Raw genomic sequence first — 16,206 nt, forward strand, 5'->3', positions numbered from 1 at the left:
ACACAAAAGAACCACGACCGACAACCTGATATTTATGAAATTTTGTAAGCGATGAAATCAAAATACGGCACTTTGACTCCATAGATCAACCTTTCGACTTACAAACTCCTAAGAAAAATTCAGTCATCACAAGTTCTTGTAGTGATAATTCAAATTCATAAACTAACATAAATATTTTCAAGCAATAAATAATTCTCGCCATCCACTTCTCAAAATGAATGCCCTCTCAAGCATGGAAAACAATTCACAAAATGAAACTTCCTGGCAGATTAAAACTGTGTGCCCGACCGAGACTCGAAATAGGGACCTTTGCCATTCGCGGGCAAGTGCTCTACCAACTGAGCTACCGAAGCACGACTCACGGCCGGTACCCACAGCTTTACTTCTGCTAGGAAGTTTCATATCAGCGCACACTCCGCTGCAGAGTGAAAATCTCATTCTAATTCACAAAATGCTATTTCACCGATAATAATCTCAATTGATTCGAAAAATTCTGTTGACTCTGCAGAGCTACAAAATTTAGTATACAGTCACTGAACTCTTGAAACGAAATTAATGTGGTTTTCGAACAAGTTATCATTTCCCTCTATTCTAGAACCCTGACGCACAGTTAATTTCCGAACCTCCTGATTGCAGGAGAAAGCCATTAATGTTTGTTTGACAAATTGCCGTTTTCTTCCAGTAATTTAACGTGAGAAATACCAGAGCAAAGAAAAGTTCTCCCAGACGAGCTGAAAACGTAGACGTTGTACTTTCTGCGGCTATTATCTTCCCTCGACTACTGGAGTGTCCAGAAGGCACGGCTCGGCCCGCTCTTCCTTTCCCCTTTTTGTATTTGAGGTTAATGACCCGTCATGTCACCAGACAAATGCAGTCTGTTAAATGAAAATTCAATCATTTAAGGAAAATTATACAAGCAACGTGGTTACATTGATTAATGAATGAATGTCACAAAGAAGTACTATTTTGAGAAGGTGATTTTTTTTCCAGGATTTCTGATTGGGAAGGTCACTGTAAACATTCCCCTTGTCCTGCTGAGGTCAAGCTTCACACAGATCATTTTCACATGAAATTGAGCCAAACTGGAGGGTAGCCCACTAAAAATTGTGAAGAATTTCAAAATTTACCATGCAAAAACACCCTAAGATAGATACGCATTTAATTAATAATGAGATGAGGCCAGTAATGCGTCAAGTTTCTTTGTTTCAGCAGGAAAATATTTCTAAAGTAGCTCCCTTGGGAAAAATTTGGATAATCGTCTAAGTTTTATTTGAAACAGACTTAACTGTAGATGAAGCGAGATTAGCCCGCCCGAGCAACCGAGTGCGGTAGTGTGGGTGTGAGATACTGCATTCACGTTCCGGTGTAGCGGCCCATCAGTCAACGTGCGAACATCGAATTGTGGATTTTCCTTCAATTAGTTTAAATTACTAAAGTGAAATACGGGCGTGGTTCTATTGCAAAGGTCACTACCGGTTTGCCCCCTCCCATCTTTTTCTAAGCCAAGATAGCGTTCCGTCTCTAATGATCTCATAGTCAACTAGACGGTGAAGACTGATCGTCTCACCTTCCCGCCTGACAATGCCAATTAGTATATGTCGTCATTGTCTTCAGTCCGAAGACTGGTTGGACGCAGCTCTCCATGTCAATGTATCCTGCGCTAACCTTTTTATCCCCTCGTAACTACTGCAGCCTACGTCCATGTGTATTTGTTACTGTTTTTAAGCTTTGGTGTCCCCTTATAATTTTTTCATTGCACTGTTCCCTCCATTAGCAAAGTGAAAATTCCTTGGTGCCTCACGATATGTCCTTATCAACAAATCCCTTCTTTTAGTCAAATTGTGCCATGATTTTCCTTTTTTACCACGATGCAGTATCTCCTCCTTAGTTATTCGATCCCTCCATTATTCTGTTACACTACATTTACAAATCTTCTATTCTCTTCATGTCTGTGCTGTGTATTGTCGACATTTCACTTCCGTATAATTCTAGACCAAAACAAATACTTTCTGAAAAGAGTTCGTTTAACTGACATTTATATTCGATGTTAAAATACAAATTCTTTTCACGAAAACTTTTCTTGGTGTCACAAGTCTCAGTTTTATACCCCTGTTACTGCTGTCATCTTTAGTTATTTCCTAATCTAATTCTCTCAGCGTCACCTGATTTTATTGGGGTACATATTATCACCATTGTTTTACATTTCTTATATTCATCTGATAAACTCATTTCAGCACAGTGTCCATTCCGTTCAGCTCCACTCCTGGACTCCCAGAACTGTATTGTAATCGGCAAATCTTTAAATTTTTCTTGACTCTGCTTCAACGTTAAGTGGTTTTCAGACTTTGTCCTTGTTTTTGTTTTTTGCTTGTCAGTATGCATGGAGAATAATGTGGGGGAAAAACTACAACTTTGTCCTCTCCTCTATATCATATCGCCACGCGGAGTGACCGCGTGGTTAGAGGCGCCATGTGACGGATTGCGCGGCCTCTCCCGCCGGAGGTTCGAGTCCTCCCTTGGGCATGGGTGTGTGTCTTGTTCTTAGCATAAGCTAGTTTAAGTAATGTGTAAGTCTAGGGACCGATGACGGCAGCAGTTTGGTACCTTAGTAATTCACACACATTTGAACATTTAGTATATCGTATCCATCGACTCGTGTAACTGCAGTTTAGTTCTGTAAAAATTGTAGATAATCCTTCACTTCCTATATTTTATGACTGCTGCTTTCAGAATTTTAAGGAGTGCATTCGAGTCAACATTGCCGAAAGCTTTCTCTGCATCTACAAACGTAGTTTTGCCTTTCTTCAGTCTATCTTATGAGATAAGTTTTAGTGTCAGTATTGTGTCACACTTTCCTACATTCCACGAAATCCAGGTTGATTTTTCTACAGGTCGGCTTTCTTAGTCTTACTATTCAAAAATTGTTCAAATGGCTCTAAGCACTATGAGACTTAACATCTGAAGTCATCAGTCCGCTAGACGTAGAACTACGTAAACCTAACTAACCTAAGGACATCACACACATCCATACCCGAGGCAGGATTCGAACCTGCGATCGTAGCAGCCGCGTGGTTCCAGACTAAAGCGCCTAGAACCGCACGGGCAAAGCGGCCGGCAGTCTTACTATTGTCCTGTAAACAACTAGTTTAATATTTTTCACTGTGACTTATTAAAAATGGATGCCTGGATACTATTCACATCTTTCAGCACTTCCTACATACTGTTATAAACAAGTACTAAATCTGGGGGATTCAACTATGGACATTGGTACACAGTTTGACATTGAGGAAAGGCGTCGTGTCCACTTCTCTTGTCGGTAGCAACTGTATTCTAATTATGAAACTTGCTTCCGTCAATCACTATTCGAACAGTACACGTCCCTATTGAGTGTAACGATGCTAAAGTGCATAAGCTTAGTTAGACATGGACGGAAGTACAAACAAAGTAGTTACAAATAAGAAAGTTGTCACGATCCGGGAATATTTCTGGCTGTAGTCCTAATTTTGCGCCGTGCACAGACGCTCTTCGCGGAACGGACTGTCTACATAAACTCTGCCATAAGAAAACAAACTCCAGCCCCTCTTGCTATTGCACCACATGTAGGCAACGGAAAGATACACTCAGAGCTTACAGCACAACTCCCCTCAGGCTCTAAACTGAATGGACTCAAAAAAGATATGAGTACACTCAGCCTACGTAGAGCTGAAGAGGGTTCTTCTGAACGAATATTTGTTGCCTGAAAATTAAATAATAGGCAAAGAGATACTGTATTAACACGTAGCGCGTCTTTCGAACTATGACATGATTACAAACATTTCAATTGCAGCACGTACACATCCAAAAGACAGCGGAAAGGCATCGTATCAATGGGTTCAACAATTTGCAATTTACTAGTAATAATCTATTCCACATGGTAATGTATCAAATTTCTGCAATACATTCTATACTGTAATATGAATATATGAGTTCAACAGTTTCTGATTTGTAACTACGTACCTATTCCAGACGATATTGCGTCATGTATTTGAACAAAAGCACCGTACACCGATTAATAACGTTAAACGTTGAGAGGTCTAGACACACACATTTATGGTGTTTTCGTGAGAAGAAGAATGGGTATCTCTGAGGGATGAAGTAGTGAAGGCAGCAGACGATCAAGTAGGTAAAAAGACGAGGGCTAGTAGAAATCCTTGGGTAACAGAAGAAATATTGAATTTAATTGATGAAAGGAGAAAATACAAAAATGCAGTGAATGAAGCAGGCAAAAAGGAATACAAACGTCTCAAAAATGAGATCAACAGGAAGTGCAAAATGGCTAAGCAGGGATGGCTAGAGGACAAATGTAAGGATGTAGTGGCTTGTCTCACTAGGGTTAAGATAGATACTGCCTACAGGAAAATTAAAGAGACCATTGGAGAGAAGAGAACCACTTGTATGAGTATCAAGAGCTCAGATGGCAACCCAGTTCTAAGCAAAGAAGGGAAGGCAGAAAGGTGGAAGGAGTATATAAAGGGGCGATGTACTTGAGGACAATATTATGGAAATGGAAGAGGATGTAGACGAAGATGAAATGGGAGATATGATACTGCGTGAAGTGTTTGACAGAGCATTCAAAGACCTGAGTCGAAACAAGGCCCCGGGAGTAGACAACATTCCATTAGAACTACTGATGGCCTTGGGAGAGCCAGTCATGACAAAACTCTACCATCTGGTGAGCAAGATGTATGAGACAGGCGAAATACCCTCAGACTTCAAGAAGAATATAATAATTCCAATCCCAAAGGAAGCAGGTGTTGACAGATGTGAAAATTTCCGAACTATCAGTTAATAAGTCACACCTGCAAAATACTAACGCGAATTCTTTACAGACGAATGGAAAAACTGGTAGAAGCGGATCTCGGGGAAGATCAGTTTGGATTCCGTAGAAATGTTGGAACACGTGAGGCAATACTAACCTTACGACTTACCTTAGAAGAAAGATTAAGAAAAGGCAAACCTACGTTTCTAGCATTTGTAGACTTGGAGAAAGCTTTTGACAACGTTAACTGGAATACTCTCTTTCAAATTCTGAAGGTGGCAGGGGTAAAATACAGGGAGCGAAAGGCTATTTACAATTTGTACAGAAACCAGATGGCAGTTATAAGAGTCGAGGGGCATGAAAGGGAAGCAGTGGTTGGGAAAGGAGTGAGACACGGTTGTAGCCTCTCCCCGATGTTATTCAATCTGTATATTGAGCAAGCAGTAAAGGAAACAAAAGAAAAATTCGGAGTACGTATTAAAATTCATGGAGAAGAAGCAAAAACTTTGAGGTTTGCCGATGACATTGTAATTCTGTCAGAGACAGCAAAGGACTTGGAAGAGCAGTTGAACGGAATGGACAGTGTCTTGAAAGGAGGATATAAGATGAACATCAACAAAAGCAAAACGAGGATAATGGAATGTAGTCAAATTAAATCGGGTGATGCTGAGGGAATTAGATTAGGAAATGACACACTTAAAGTAGTAAAGGAGTTTTGCTATTTAGGGAGTAAAATAACTGATGATGGTCGAAGTAGAGAGGACATAAAATGTAGACTGGCAATGGCAAGGAAATCGTTTCTGAAGAAGAGAAATTTGTTAACATCGAGTATAGATTTAAGTGTCAGGAAGTCGTTTCTGAAAGTATTTGTGTGGAGTGTAGCCATGTATGGAAGTGAAACGTGGACGATAACTAGTTTGGACAAGAAGAGAATAGAAGCTTTCGAAATGTGGTGCTACAGAAGAATGCTGAAGATAAGTTGGGTAGATCACGTAACTAATGAGGAGGTATTAAATAGGATTGGGGAGAAGAGAAGTTAGTGGCACAACTTGACTAGAAGAAGGGATCGGTTGGTAGGACATGTTTTGAGGCATCAAGTGATCACAAATTTAGCATTGGAGGGCAGCCTGGAGGGTAAAAATCGTAGAGGGAGACCAAGAGATTATTACACTAAGCAGATTCAGAAGGATGTAGGTTGCAGTAGGTACTGGGAGATGAAGAAGCTTGCACAGGATAGGGTAGCATGGAGAGCTGCATCAAACCAGTCTCAGGAATGAAGACCACAACAACAACAACAATCCATTGAAACAAATATAATTGTTGGAAACCTGGAATCTTGCTCCGAAACGATGTAGTTCAGGTTACGAAGCCGAAATATTGTGGGTAACACTATTACCGAGGATTACTAGGATACAGTAATAACCATGAGTACATATCAGCAGTGAAGCTTTGTATGTGGGTTTGTGTGAGTGAGTGAGTGTGTGTGTGTGTGTGTGTGTGTGTGTGTTTGTGTAGGAATGATGTCGTGACTGGGGGGGAGGTGGGGGGGTGGCGACATGGTTTTACCCTAGTATCTTTATCACTATACACTGTGTTTATGGGATATGTTTATGTTATTGAAAAATCTTCATGAGCACGTGCGATTCCGATGTGATTGGGAACATCTGAATGAGAAAGCTGTGAAAGTTCAATGGTAACTGAAAGCCGTGTTTCGAGGCCAGCTCGTTTACCTCATCTGAGCGCACTTGATTTCTTCCTGGGGCATCACATGAAAAGTCTTGTTCACGCGACACCTATCGTGACTTAAGAGCATCTCTTGCCAATAATTCTAGCTGCCGGTGACAATATTCGAACAACACTGCGGTTAGTCGAACGCGTCCGACAGAATTTTGTGCGACACCGTTAGCCATGCACAGAAGAGTCGTTTCTGGACAAGGGTTCCCTGCATGAAACTGATACATTCTGCAGCACCTCTGGAATGTTCTGTTATCGCCGCGGGAAACAGTGTATACAGCTTTCTCGATATTTTAACAAATAACTCACATGGTCATGTCCCAGTGTCGTTTCAGACAGGTGAACTTTGTTTTAGCAACGAAGCGGATTCCTTATCTTGGATAAATATAGCAAAGTCAGTTTGTTTACTTCTAAAGCAAAAGCATTATTTAAAAACTTCAAAGAATTTTTTTTTTTTGTTTCCTGTTTAACTTTTCTCTGTACTAATTTACTTTTAATGATTTCACTACCATCAGTTTCATATGTTTCGAATGCTACTAAGGTATCTCAGATACACAGATAAGAGCCCTTGTTCAGTAGAGTTCAGCGTAAAAAGAACTCAGTATTATAATGACTGACTCGTCACATCTGTTATTTGAGACTGACAATAAACTCAGTACTTTTCAGTCATAATGTACATTATTAGCTTTGAACTGAAACTTATTTTATCCATCGATCGTCTTTTAAGGTGTTTTGTAAGAAATTGTTTCACAGAATAAATGTAATACATTACAGAAAAGAAACATTTTTTCAAAGAAGAATAATTTTTGCTCTGTAACAGTTCTGCAAAGCTTTTCTAGTGAAGGAGAAGCCATCGGCCTAAAATGGAGATGAATTGCAATGGGTGTATAGCTATGAATTTATAAAGACTGCCGGCCGAAGTGGCCGTGCGGTTAAAGGCGCTGCAGTCTGGAACCGCAAGACCGCTACGGTCGCAGGTTCGAATCCTGCCTCGGACATGGATGTTTGCGATGTCCTTAGGTTAGTTAGGTTTAACTAGTTCTAAGTTCTAGGGGACTAATGACCTCAGCAGTTGAGTCCCATAGTGCTCAGAGCCATTTTTATAAAGACTGAATGTCTTTCCAGGAATGGCCGATTGGCCATTGTACTACTTGTTTTCATTTTAACTGTTGCTAGGACAAAATAGTTGCAAATGAAAGCAGACTAAGAGATAATAAAATTTGTTACCTGAACCAATGGCTACAATCTTGTCGCGATTGACCACATCTTGCATAGGAAACAAAAACTGAAAATTATACCCTCCTCTACGTTCTCCTTGCTGATCCTTTCCAATGTCCACAGGAAGTAGTGCGCAAATCCCGTACTAGCACAGGTATCGCAAAATGTAGCGAAATTATTGAAATCCTGCAATTGTAGTAGCTTCTACTATGTGGGGAAGACCACAATCGAGTGTACTTTTAGTTGCACTGATAAGACTCAATTACTAATCAGCAGTGAGGTATATTACCTGTCCTGATAGTGATAAATTTTATATTGGCCAATGAGGCAGAGAGAGACAGCAACCCAGTTGGCTGAACATGAACGCAGCTATAGGTTGCGGAATTATGACTCCACACTTTCTGAGTAAATACCGAGTGATGGCCACAGCTACCAGTCACAGTCCCATGTTCTCCACTTACCAAACAAAGGCCAAAAACTCAGTCTGATGGAAGCCCAGAAAGACAACAAACATCTGGCCCACAGTCCTGATTTAGCATTAAATGACTGAACACAACTCAGTGCTTACTCTTTTGTAAACTTTATTTAATCTTCACGGTTTTCCAGTGATTCCCACGCTGTCTGTTTCTTTCTATTCCTCGATTTTCCTGTATTTATTTATTTTATTGTCGTTTCCTGTGTGCTTCATATTTTCTGCTGTTACAACTGTCAATTCTATTTTTTACTTATTTCTGTATCACTTTCCATAAGCAATACCTCCTCAAGCTCTTCTTTAGTACTCGCGGCGATTACTGATCTTATTTGGTTAAGGTTGTTAATTTAGTTTAAACCGTGATAATGACACTGTTTCTCGATTACTGTGTTAATTATTTTCCTGGTTTGCTCTCTTTATATTTATTTAGTGTTCAGCTTGTTTAATTGCGTTACTACTACACTGTCAAAGATGACATTTACCGTGTGTTCGTGCCATTAATATCTCCTCCAATGTTTCTCATGAAAATTCTAACTGCTAATTGCTTTGTCGACGATAGTAATTTATGGTCTGATACTTTCCTTGTAAGTCGCAATCCAGTTAACTAAATAAATTAACCATTTAGAACAAAGACGCTATTGTGCTACTCATTTATTACTACACTAGACTCTTGATAAACCGACCATTCATCGCACATAAGGGTGACGGATTAGTGGAAGTGTCGGATTTTTGAGAGTGTCTAAAATTTAGTGTAAACACATAGGGATTATACTTTATCAAATCAAAAGATGCATTCATTTTTACAGAAAACAAAGTCCTTGAGTGTGTACATGCGTATTAGTATCACTCGACATTCACTATGAAACATGTCCCAAAGTTTTAGTTGTATGCATGATGATACAGAACGGTAGTTTGCTTTATCACACAACGGCCTTACAAGCATTTCATAGGTCCTGTTATGCTTCTGATTGTTACATAATGTACTCCACGAAGACGTCTCCAGCTTCAGCACCAGCTGTTTGAGATATCCTCATGTTCTCTCCTCCCATGTCCTCTTCATTATCAGTTTCATCGTGACCTTATGATTACCTTCATTCTGCTGAAGTTTGGTCACAAATAATTGCTCGTCCAACACTATTGTCAGCAACAATGGATTTCTGCGAATACCCTCAGTACAGTTTATATCTAGTTTCGAGTTTCTGATTGAGGTCTAGCATAACGTGTTTCCCTTTAGAAGCTATAATAATGATTCGTAAGGAAAGCCACAAATTCAAAGTGTACAGGAATGTTGACCATTACAATTACGCCACTGGCCATTAAAATGGCTACACCAAGAAGAAATGCAGATGATAAACGGGTATTCATTGAACAAATATATTATACTAGAACTAACATGTGATTACATTTTCACGCAATTTGGGTGCATAGATCCTGAGAAATCTCTGGCCGTAATAACGACCTTGATTCGCCTAGGCATTGAGTCAAAAAGCGCTAGGATGACGTGTACAGGTACAGCTGCCCATGCAGCTTCAACACGTTACCACAGTTCATCAAGAGTAGTGACTAGCGTATTGTGACGAACCAGTTGCTCGGCCACCATTCACCAGACGTTTTCATTTGGTAAAATATCTGGAGGATGTGTTGGCCAGGGCAGCAGTAGAACATTTTCTGTATCCAGAAAGGCCCGTACGGGACCTGCAACACGTGGTCGTGCATTATCCTGCTGAAATGTAGGGTTTCGCATGGATCGAATGAAGAGTAACACATCGGAAATGTAACGTCCACTGTTCAAAGTGCCGTCAATGCGAACAAGAGGTGACCGAGACATGTAACAAATGGCACCCCATACCATCACGCCGGGTGACACGCCAGTATGGCGATGACGAATACACGCTTCCAATGTGCGTTCACCATCGGTCGCCAAACACGGATGCGACCATCATGATGCTGTAAACAGAACCTGGATTCATCCGAAAAAATGACATTTTGTCATTCGTGCACCCAGGTTCGTCGTTGAGTACACCATCGCAGGCGTTCTTGTCTGTGATGCAGCGTGAAGGGTAACCGCAGCCATGGTCTCCGAGCTGATAGTCCATGCTGCTGCAAACGTCGTCGAACTGTTCGTGCAGATGGTTGTAGTCTTCCAAACGTCCCCATCTGTTGACTCAGGGATCGAGACGTGGCTGCACGATTCGTTAGGGCCATGCGGATAAGATGCCTGTCATCTCGACTGTTAGTGATACCAGGCCGTTGGGATCCAGCACGGCGTTCCGTTTTAGCCTCCTGAACCCACCGATTCCATATTCTGCTAACAGCCATTGGATGTCGATCAACGCGAGCAGCAATGTCACGATACGATAAACCGCAATCGTGATAGGCTACAATCCGGCCTTTATCAAAGTCGGAAACGTGATGGTACGCATTTCTCCTCCTTACACGAGGCATCACAACAACATTTCACCAGGCAACGCCTGTCAAGTGCTGTTTGTGTATGAGAAATCGGTTGAAAACTTTCCTCATGTCAGCTCGTTGTAGGTGTCGGCACCGGCGCCAACCTTCTGTGAATGCTCTGAAAAGCTAATCATTTGCATATCACAGCATCTTCTTCCTGTCGGTTAAATTTCGCGTGTGTAGCACGCCATCTCCGTGGTGTAGCAATTTTAATGGCCTGTAGTATAACTAGCAACGTTGTTGCAGACGAAATTTCATTATTGTAGGCGTCATTTCAGGTTGTACGACTAGAAGCTGGAAGCGTGCCGGTTTACTGAGAGACCGGACTATTGAGGGCCGTATTAGCGAGAGTTTAGTGTACTTATTTCCATAAAATTGCGGGTGAAAGGAATGAATCATACTTAGCGGAAAAGAGTCATAAACAAAAAGTATAAATATGTTGCCCTGCGCTATCTGTCTGCGTCGTATCTCTACCAAGTCAACCACTTCACCTCGGTGAGTGATTCTTCGTGTTACATTTGTTGATGTTCCGCATAGGTAAGTCAGCTCTTTACGTCACGAATTATAGCGGCAATAGTCGGACTGCCTCATCATCATGTTGTTCAAGAGATGGCTGAGTTGGACTCACCACCGTGCATGAAATGGAGCTGTGACGGCGGCGTGGGCGGACAAAGGCGGGCCCGCGGCAGACGGAGCTAATCGACTAATCGAGTAATCGACTGCTGGCGCTGCGCCGCGGGATGGCCGCCCCGCTCAGCGGGGAACCCCCGGCTGAGGACGGCTTCATCGCAGGCGGCAGGGACGGCACAATCAGCAGCTTTTGTCGCCTGTGGGTAGGGACGCCGGGGCGGAAAGCAAAGGATATAACGCCTCGGCAACATGATAAACGACTCGCAGCTTCCACAGTCTGTGTTGAATCCGATATGTGAGTTCTTAATAACCAGGTAACTCTCTCGGAATAAGCAGAAAAGGTTTTATTCCATCAAGAATTGAAGATGATGTGTCAGTAACGCTTCTGTGGTTTGATTACGTCCCGTCATTGTAGACGGCTCTAGCAGACTGTGTGCTGAAAATGAGAAAATATGTTGATGGTAGTTATTACAAATGTTTTATTATCTTGAGCACCTCTAATAGCACGCAGGGATTTCTTCGTATTTGCAGTTATTCCATGTTGAGAGTTGTGATCTCCTAACAATCATAATATGGTTCGCCAATGTTGTGCCATTATTAGCTGATATTTTCATATCTTTCGAGAATAACACATGTTCAAAAGTACTGTATTACATAAAACACTGCTGCTCGTCAATTTGAATACCTCGAATGAAGTTTATTTTTCTCAGAACTTCGACTGTCTTCCGGATCGAAACCAAAACCTCGCAAAATTCACCTAAAGACATCGTACTATTTATTAATACGTACGGTACTCCGTTTTATTATATTTTATATTCTCTTGAAGCGGTATGAACGGTAAATAATCTTACGACATAAACACGATAGAAGGTGTGCCTGTAGGACAATGATCATCAAACTTTTTGCTCAAAAGCCAGCGATATCACTGAGACTGTAGTCTTTTAATTGTGCGTGGTGTAAGGAACGTATTTATTATTACTCGTCGAAGACAAAGGTGTTTACCTAGAACTTCTTAGTTAGTAAATTTTACCCTTGTCTCGCTTAAGCGCAATGTCTTACTCTTTACAAAACTTTTTCTGCAAATACATGTTCGACTCGAGTGCAATTTGTGAGATTAGAACAAAATTATGCATGGAACATACTTTTTCCAACCTATTTTTTTTCTCACTTTGTAAATCTTTATCTGACGTTCACTTAGAAATTCATTATGATTGTTAACTTTTTTGTTCCTAGATGGGTAGATCATGAGTCTTCTGACTGGTTTGACGCGGCCAGCCATTACTTCTTCAATTGTTATCAGTCCATGTAATTGTCATCTTTTTGTAACACCACATCCCAAACGCTTTGATTCTCTCGTTCACCACATTTCCCACAGTCTACATAATGCCGTGCTTGAGAAGTAGATTCTCTGAAACTTCTTCCTCAAATTCCGGACTATATTTCTTAAGAATAAACACATTTAGCCAGGAATTTCCTTTCTACCTCCGCTAATCTGTATGTAGTGTATTACCTGTCTTTCCCTAAACCTTATACCTATGGTTGTTAGACGTTCAAAGACCTTGCACAATTTTACGTTGTCAGGCGCTTTTTATAGAGCGATAAATTCTGTGAAAGCATTTTGATTTTTATTGTATTACCTCCAGTGCAACGTCAGATCTGCTTCTATGTTGACTTTTCCTTCCCTAAAGTCAGGCCGATCCTCGTCTAACAGAACCTCAATTTCTTTTCCATTCTTTTGTATATTATTCTCGTCGGTAACATGAATCCGTGCACTGTTAAGCAGATTGTGTGATAGTTTAAGCATTTATCTGCCATTGCCATCTAAGGGATTGTGTGCACTATATTTTTGAGGAAGTCCCTTGGTACGTCTCCAGCTTCTTAGATTCTTCACGTTATTTTTACTGCGGTCTTCATTCCGAAGATTCGTTCGATGCATACGCTAATCTATCCCACGTTAGCGTCTCTATTGCAACCTACATGGATCTGAGTGCGCTTGCTATAGTCAAACCTTGGTCTCGCTGTGCTGCTTTTATATCCCGCACTTCCCACTGTTGCCAAGTTCACTATTTATTTTCGATTCAGCGTTCCCTCATTAGATATCCGAACTACCCATGGAATTTTCAACATTCTTTTTTAGAGCCACATTTCAAAGCAATCTCTTCCCTCCAGAATGAAATTTTCGCTCTGCAGCGGAGTGTGCACTGATATGAAACTTCCTGGCAGATTAAAACTGTGTGCCGGATGGAGACTCGAACTCGGGACCTTTGCCTTTCGCGGGCAAGTGCTCTACCGAGGTCCAGAGTTCGAGTCTCGGGCCGGCACACAGTTTTAACCTACCAGGAAATTTCAGTCTCTTCCCCTCTTGTCAGCGCTGTTTATCGCTGACGCTCCGCTTCCGCATTGGTTTACACTCCAGACAAATACTTTCAGAATAGACATCCTAACGTTAGAATGTGAAGAAAATATTTTTTTGCATATAGTAAGCGTTTAAAGTAACGACTTGACCCTCAATACTTTATGGTAGCTAAGACCAGGCGCCGGGTCAAAAGCTACCGAGTAAAATACAATGAGCATAAATGAGATTTTTTTAAGAATGTTAAAAGATGTACGAGGATGGGTAGGATATGAAATGAAGCTAGTAAAAAGCATTGAATATAAAATCAGAACATAATTAAACATTAAATAATAGACAGAACTGGGCCGATCATTTACAAAGAACAGAAAATACCAGACCTCCCAAGGCAGCGTTGCATTACACGCTGGGGGAGAGAAAAACTCGAAGACGACCCAGGACACACCGGAGACAACTGTGAAACAGGAACGGGCAATAATATCTTATCCATTACGTGCAGAAAAAAATGGTTCAAATGGCTCTGAGCACTATGGGACTCAACTGCTGAGGTCATTGGTCCCCTAGAACTTAGAACTAGTTAAACCTAACTAACCTAAGGACATCACAAACATCCATGCCCGAGGCAGGATTCGAACCTGTGACCGTAGCGGTCTTGCGGTTCCAGACTGCAGCGCCTTTAACCGCACGGCCACTTCGGCCGGCTTACGTGCAGAAGAAGAGCTGGTAAGTTAACTAACGATCTTCAGAAAACAGAATGTATTTATAAGTTGGTTGTAAACACTTGAAACGAAAGGAAAATTTTATACGTCGCTTGCACAAAGTATAAAAGATTACAATATCAACAGAAAGTTTCATACTCCTGTGGCGTTACGTGTAAGTGTGTCAAATTAAAGAACCGTCTTAGTTACACAATACAGGAAAGTTATTTATACATATTTCTGTTGTATGAAGTTCACAACGGAGGCAAGCGTTTAAAAAAATAAATTAAATTTAAAAAAGCCATTCAGATGGGGCAGAGAAAATTGCCGAAATAGGTATGCAGTGCAAGAATGAGTGAGGCTCAATACCTACCATTAACCATATGGTTCTTCAGGACCAGGAAACAACGAAACTACACTCTACGTGATTCCTTTCATATAAAATATTACAAGATATTGAATATCGTAAGCCCACTGAGAATGGGGGTAGAAGACAAATTCTCTGTCTGCCTCTATGTCTTCCACGCTCTCTCTTTCTCACTCTCTCTCTCTCTCTCCCTCCCTCTCTCTCTCTCTCTCTCTCTCTCTCTCTCTCTCTCTCTCTCTCTCTCTCTCTCTCTCTCTCACACACACACACACACACACACACACACACACACACACACACACTCTCTCTCTCTGTCTTAAATCGCGCATTGATAACATAGGGATGTCCCAGAAGTACAGACAAAAACAGAATCAAGATGCACAACAGAAATGAGACCTGTGTATCACTTGCACATTACGCCTAAATAATTGTAGTATGTGAAGCGCTGAAGATGTTCAGCAACCTGCAATCGCATACTGTAGTGTTTATTCGCTTTATTACAGGCATTATCTTATATTTATTCACTTTTAAAAAGAGCTGCCATTCATTATGTCAAATGGTACGTTGTCCAAGATTATTGCACTTCTTTATGATGGTCCGAAGACGATACTTTCCTGTAGTCCACGGCACTGTCAGCGGCAATGTTTTAGTTTGTTGGTGAAGAACGTAACGAGCAGCAAATAGATCTGAAAAGTTTTGTTTTAATACTATAACTGGCTTCGGTATGTCATGCCCATCTGTAGATGGTTAGTTTTTCCAATTACATTAACGTTGTTTTCGTCAGCAGTGTGTCGTCCTCAAATTTGCAAATTATGTATAAGGATTGGAATGGCCAGCCGCCAGAATGTAAAGAGATTGGTCCCAAACATCGGTTTTTATGAACAAAGTGCCTATGGACCACAGTTATTGAAAAACAGTTAACATATTACTTTGCTCATTCTCATGAAAAGGGAAATATTAGTTTGCCCATAATGAATTATAAGTATCCTAGAATGTATATAAAACATTTTATGATCATTACAATTTTGCATTTAGTTGAGTTTATGGCCTCACAAAGATGAAAAATGCCGTGGGTGGGAAGCTTGAAACACGTTTGCTTATATCAGAGTTCAGATTTAAACAGCTGAAGACTGGCATCATAAACATGTCATTTCCATTATACATTTAATCAAGTTAAAATTATAGCATATTATAGGAAAACTTAACACTGAAATTATTTGTTATTAGGTTTCTGCAGATGTTTATCTAGTGTATTTATTTTCTTCGGTGTTCGTTTTCTTCTATAGTAGTTGTTACTGTATTAAGTAGTGCAGATGTTTTCCAAAGAAGTGAAAATATTATTGTTCAGAGTTCTGTCAGGGTCTATGTTGTGCTTAATTTGTGTGGAATTCTCAAGGAAAATCCGTAGAACCTGTTTGCTGTTGAGCTCTATTTCCTCTTTTAGAATGCATTGTGTGGAGTGAGAGTATGAATGTAGGTTGTTAG

General features: G+C 40.7%; 1 protein-coding gene across 1 annotated transcript in view; it reads left to right on the plus strand.

The window, feature by feature from the left end:
• Positions 1 to 11,413: 11,413 nt before the first annotated feature.
• The window catches only part of LOC124594536 (protein Wnt-4-like), a 297,425-nt gene continuing 292,632 nt past the window's right edge, over positions 11,414 to 16,206 (plus strand). The window contains exon 1 of the mRNA XM_047132909.1: positions 11,414 to 11,578. Within this exon, the coding sequence (XP_046988865.1) occupies positions 11,414 to 11,578 (165 nt within the window). The remainder of the gene's footprint in view (positions 11,579 to 16,206) is intronic.

The sequence above is a fragment of the Schistocerca americana genome, chromosome 2 (assembly GCF_021461395.2).
Source record: "Schistocerca americana isolate TAMUIC-IGC-003095 chromosome 2, iqSchAmer2.1, whole genome shotgun sequence".
Classification (NCBI taxonomy): domain Eukaryota; kingdom Metazoa; phylum Arthropoda; class Insecta; order Orthoptera; family Acrididae; genus Schistocerca; species Schistocerca americana.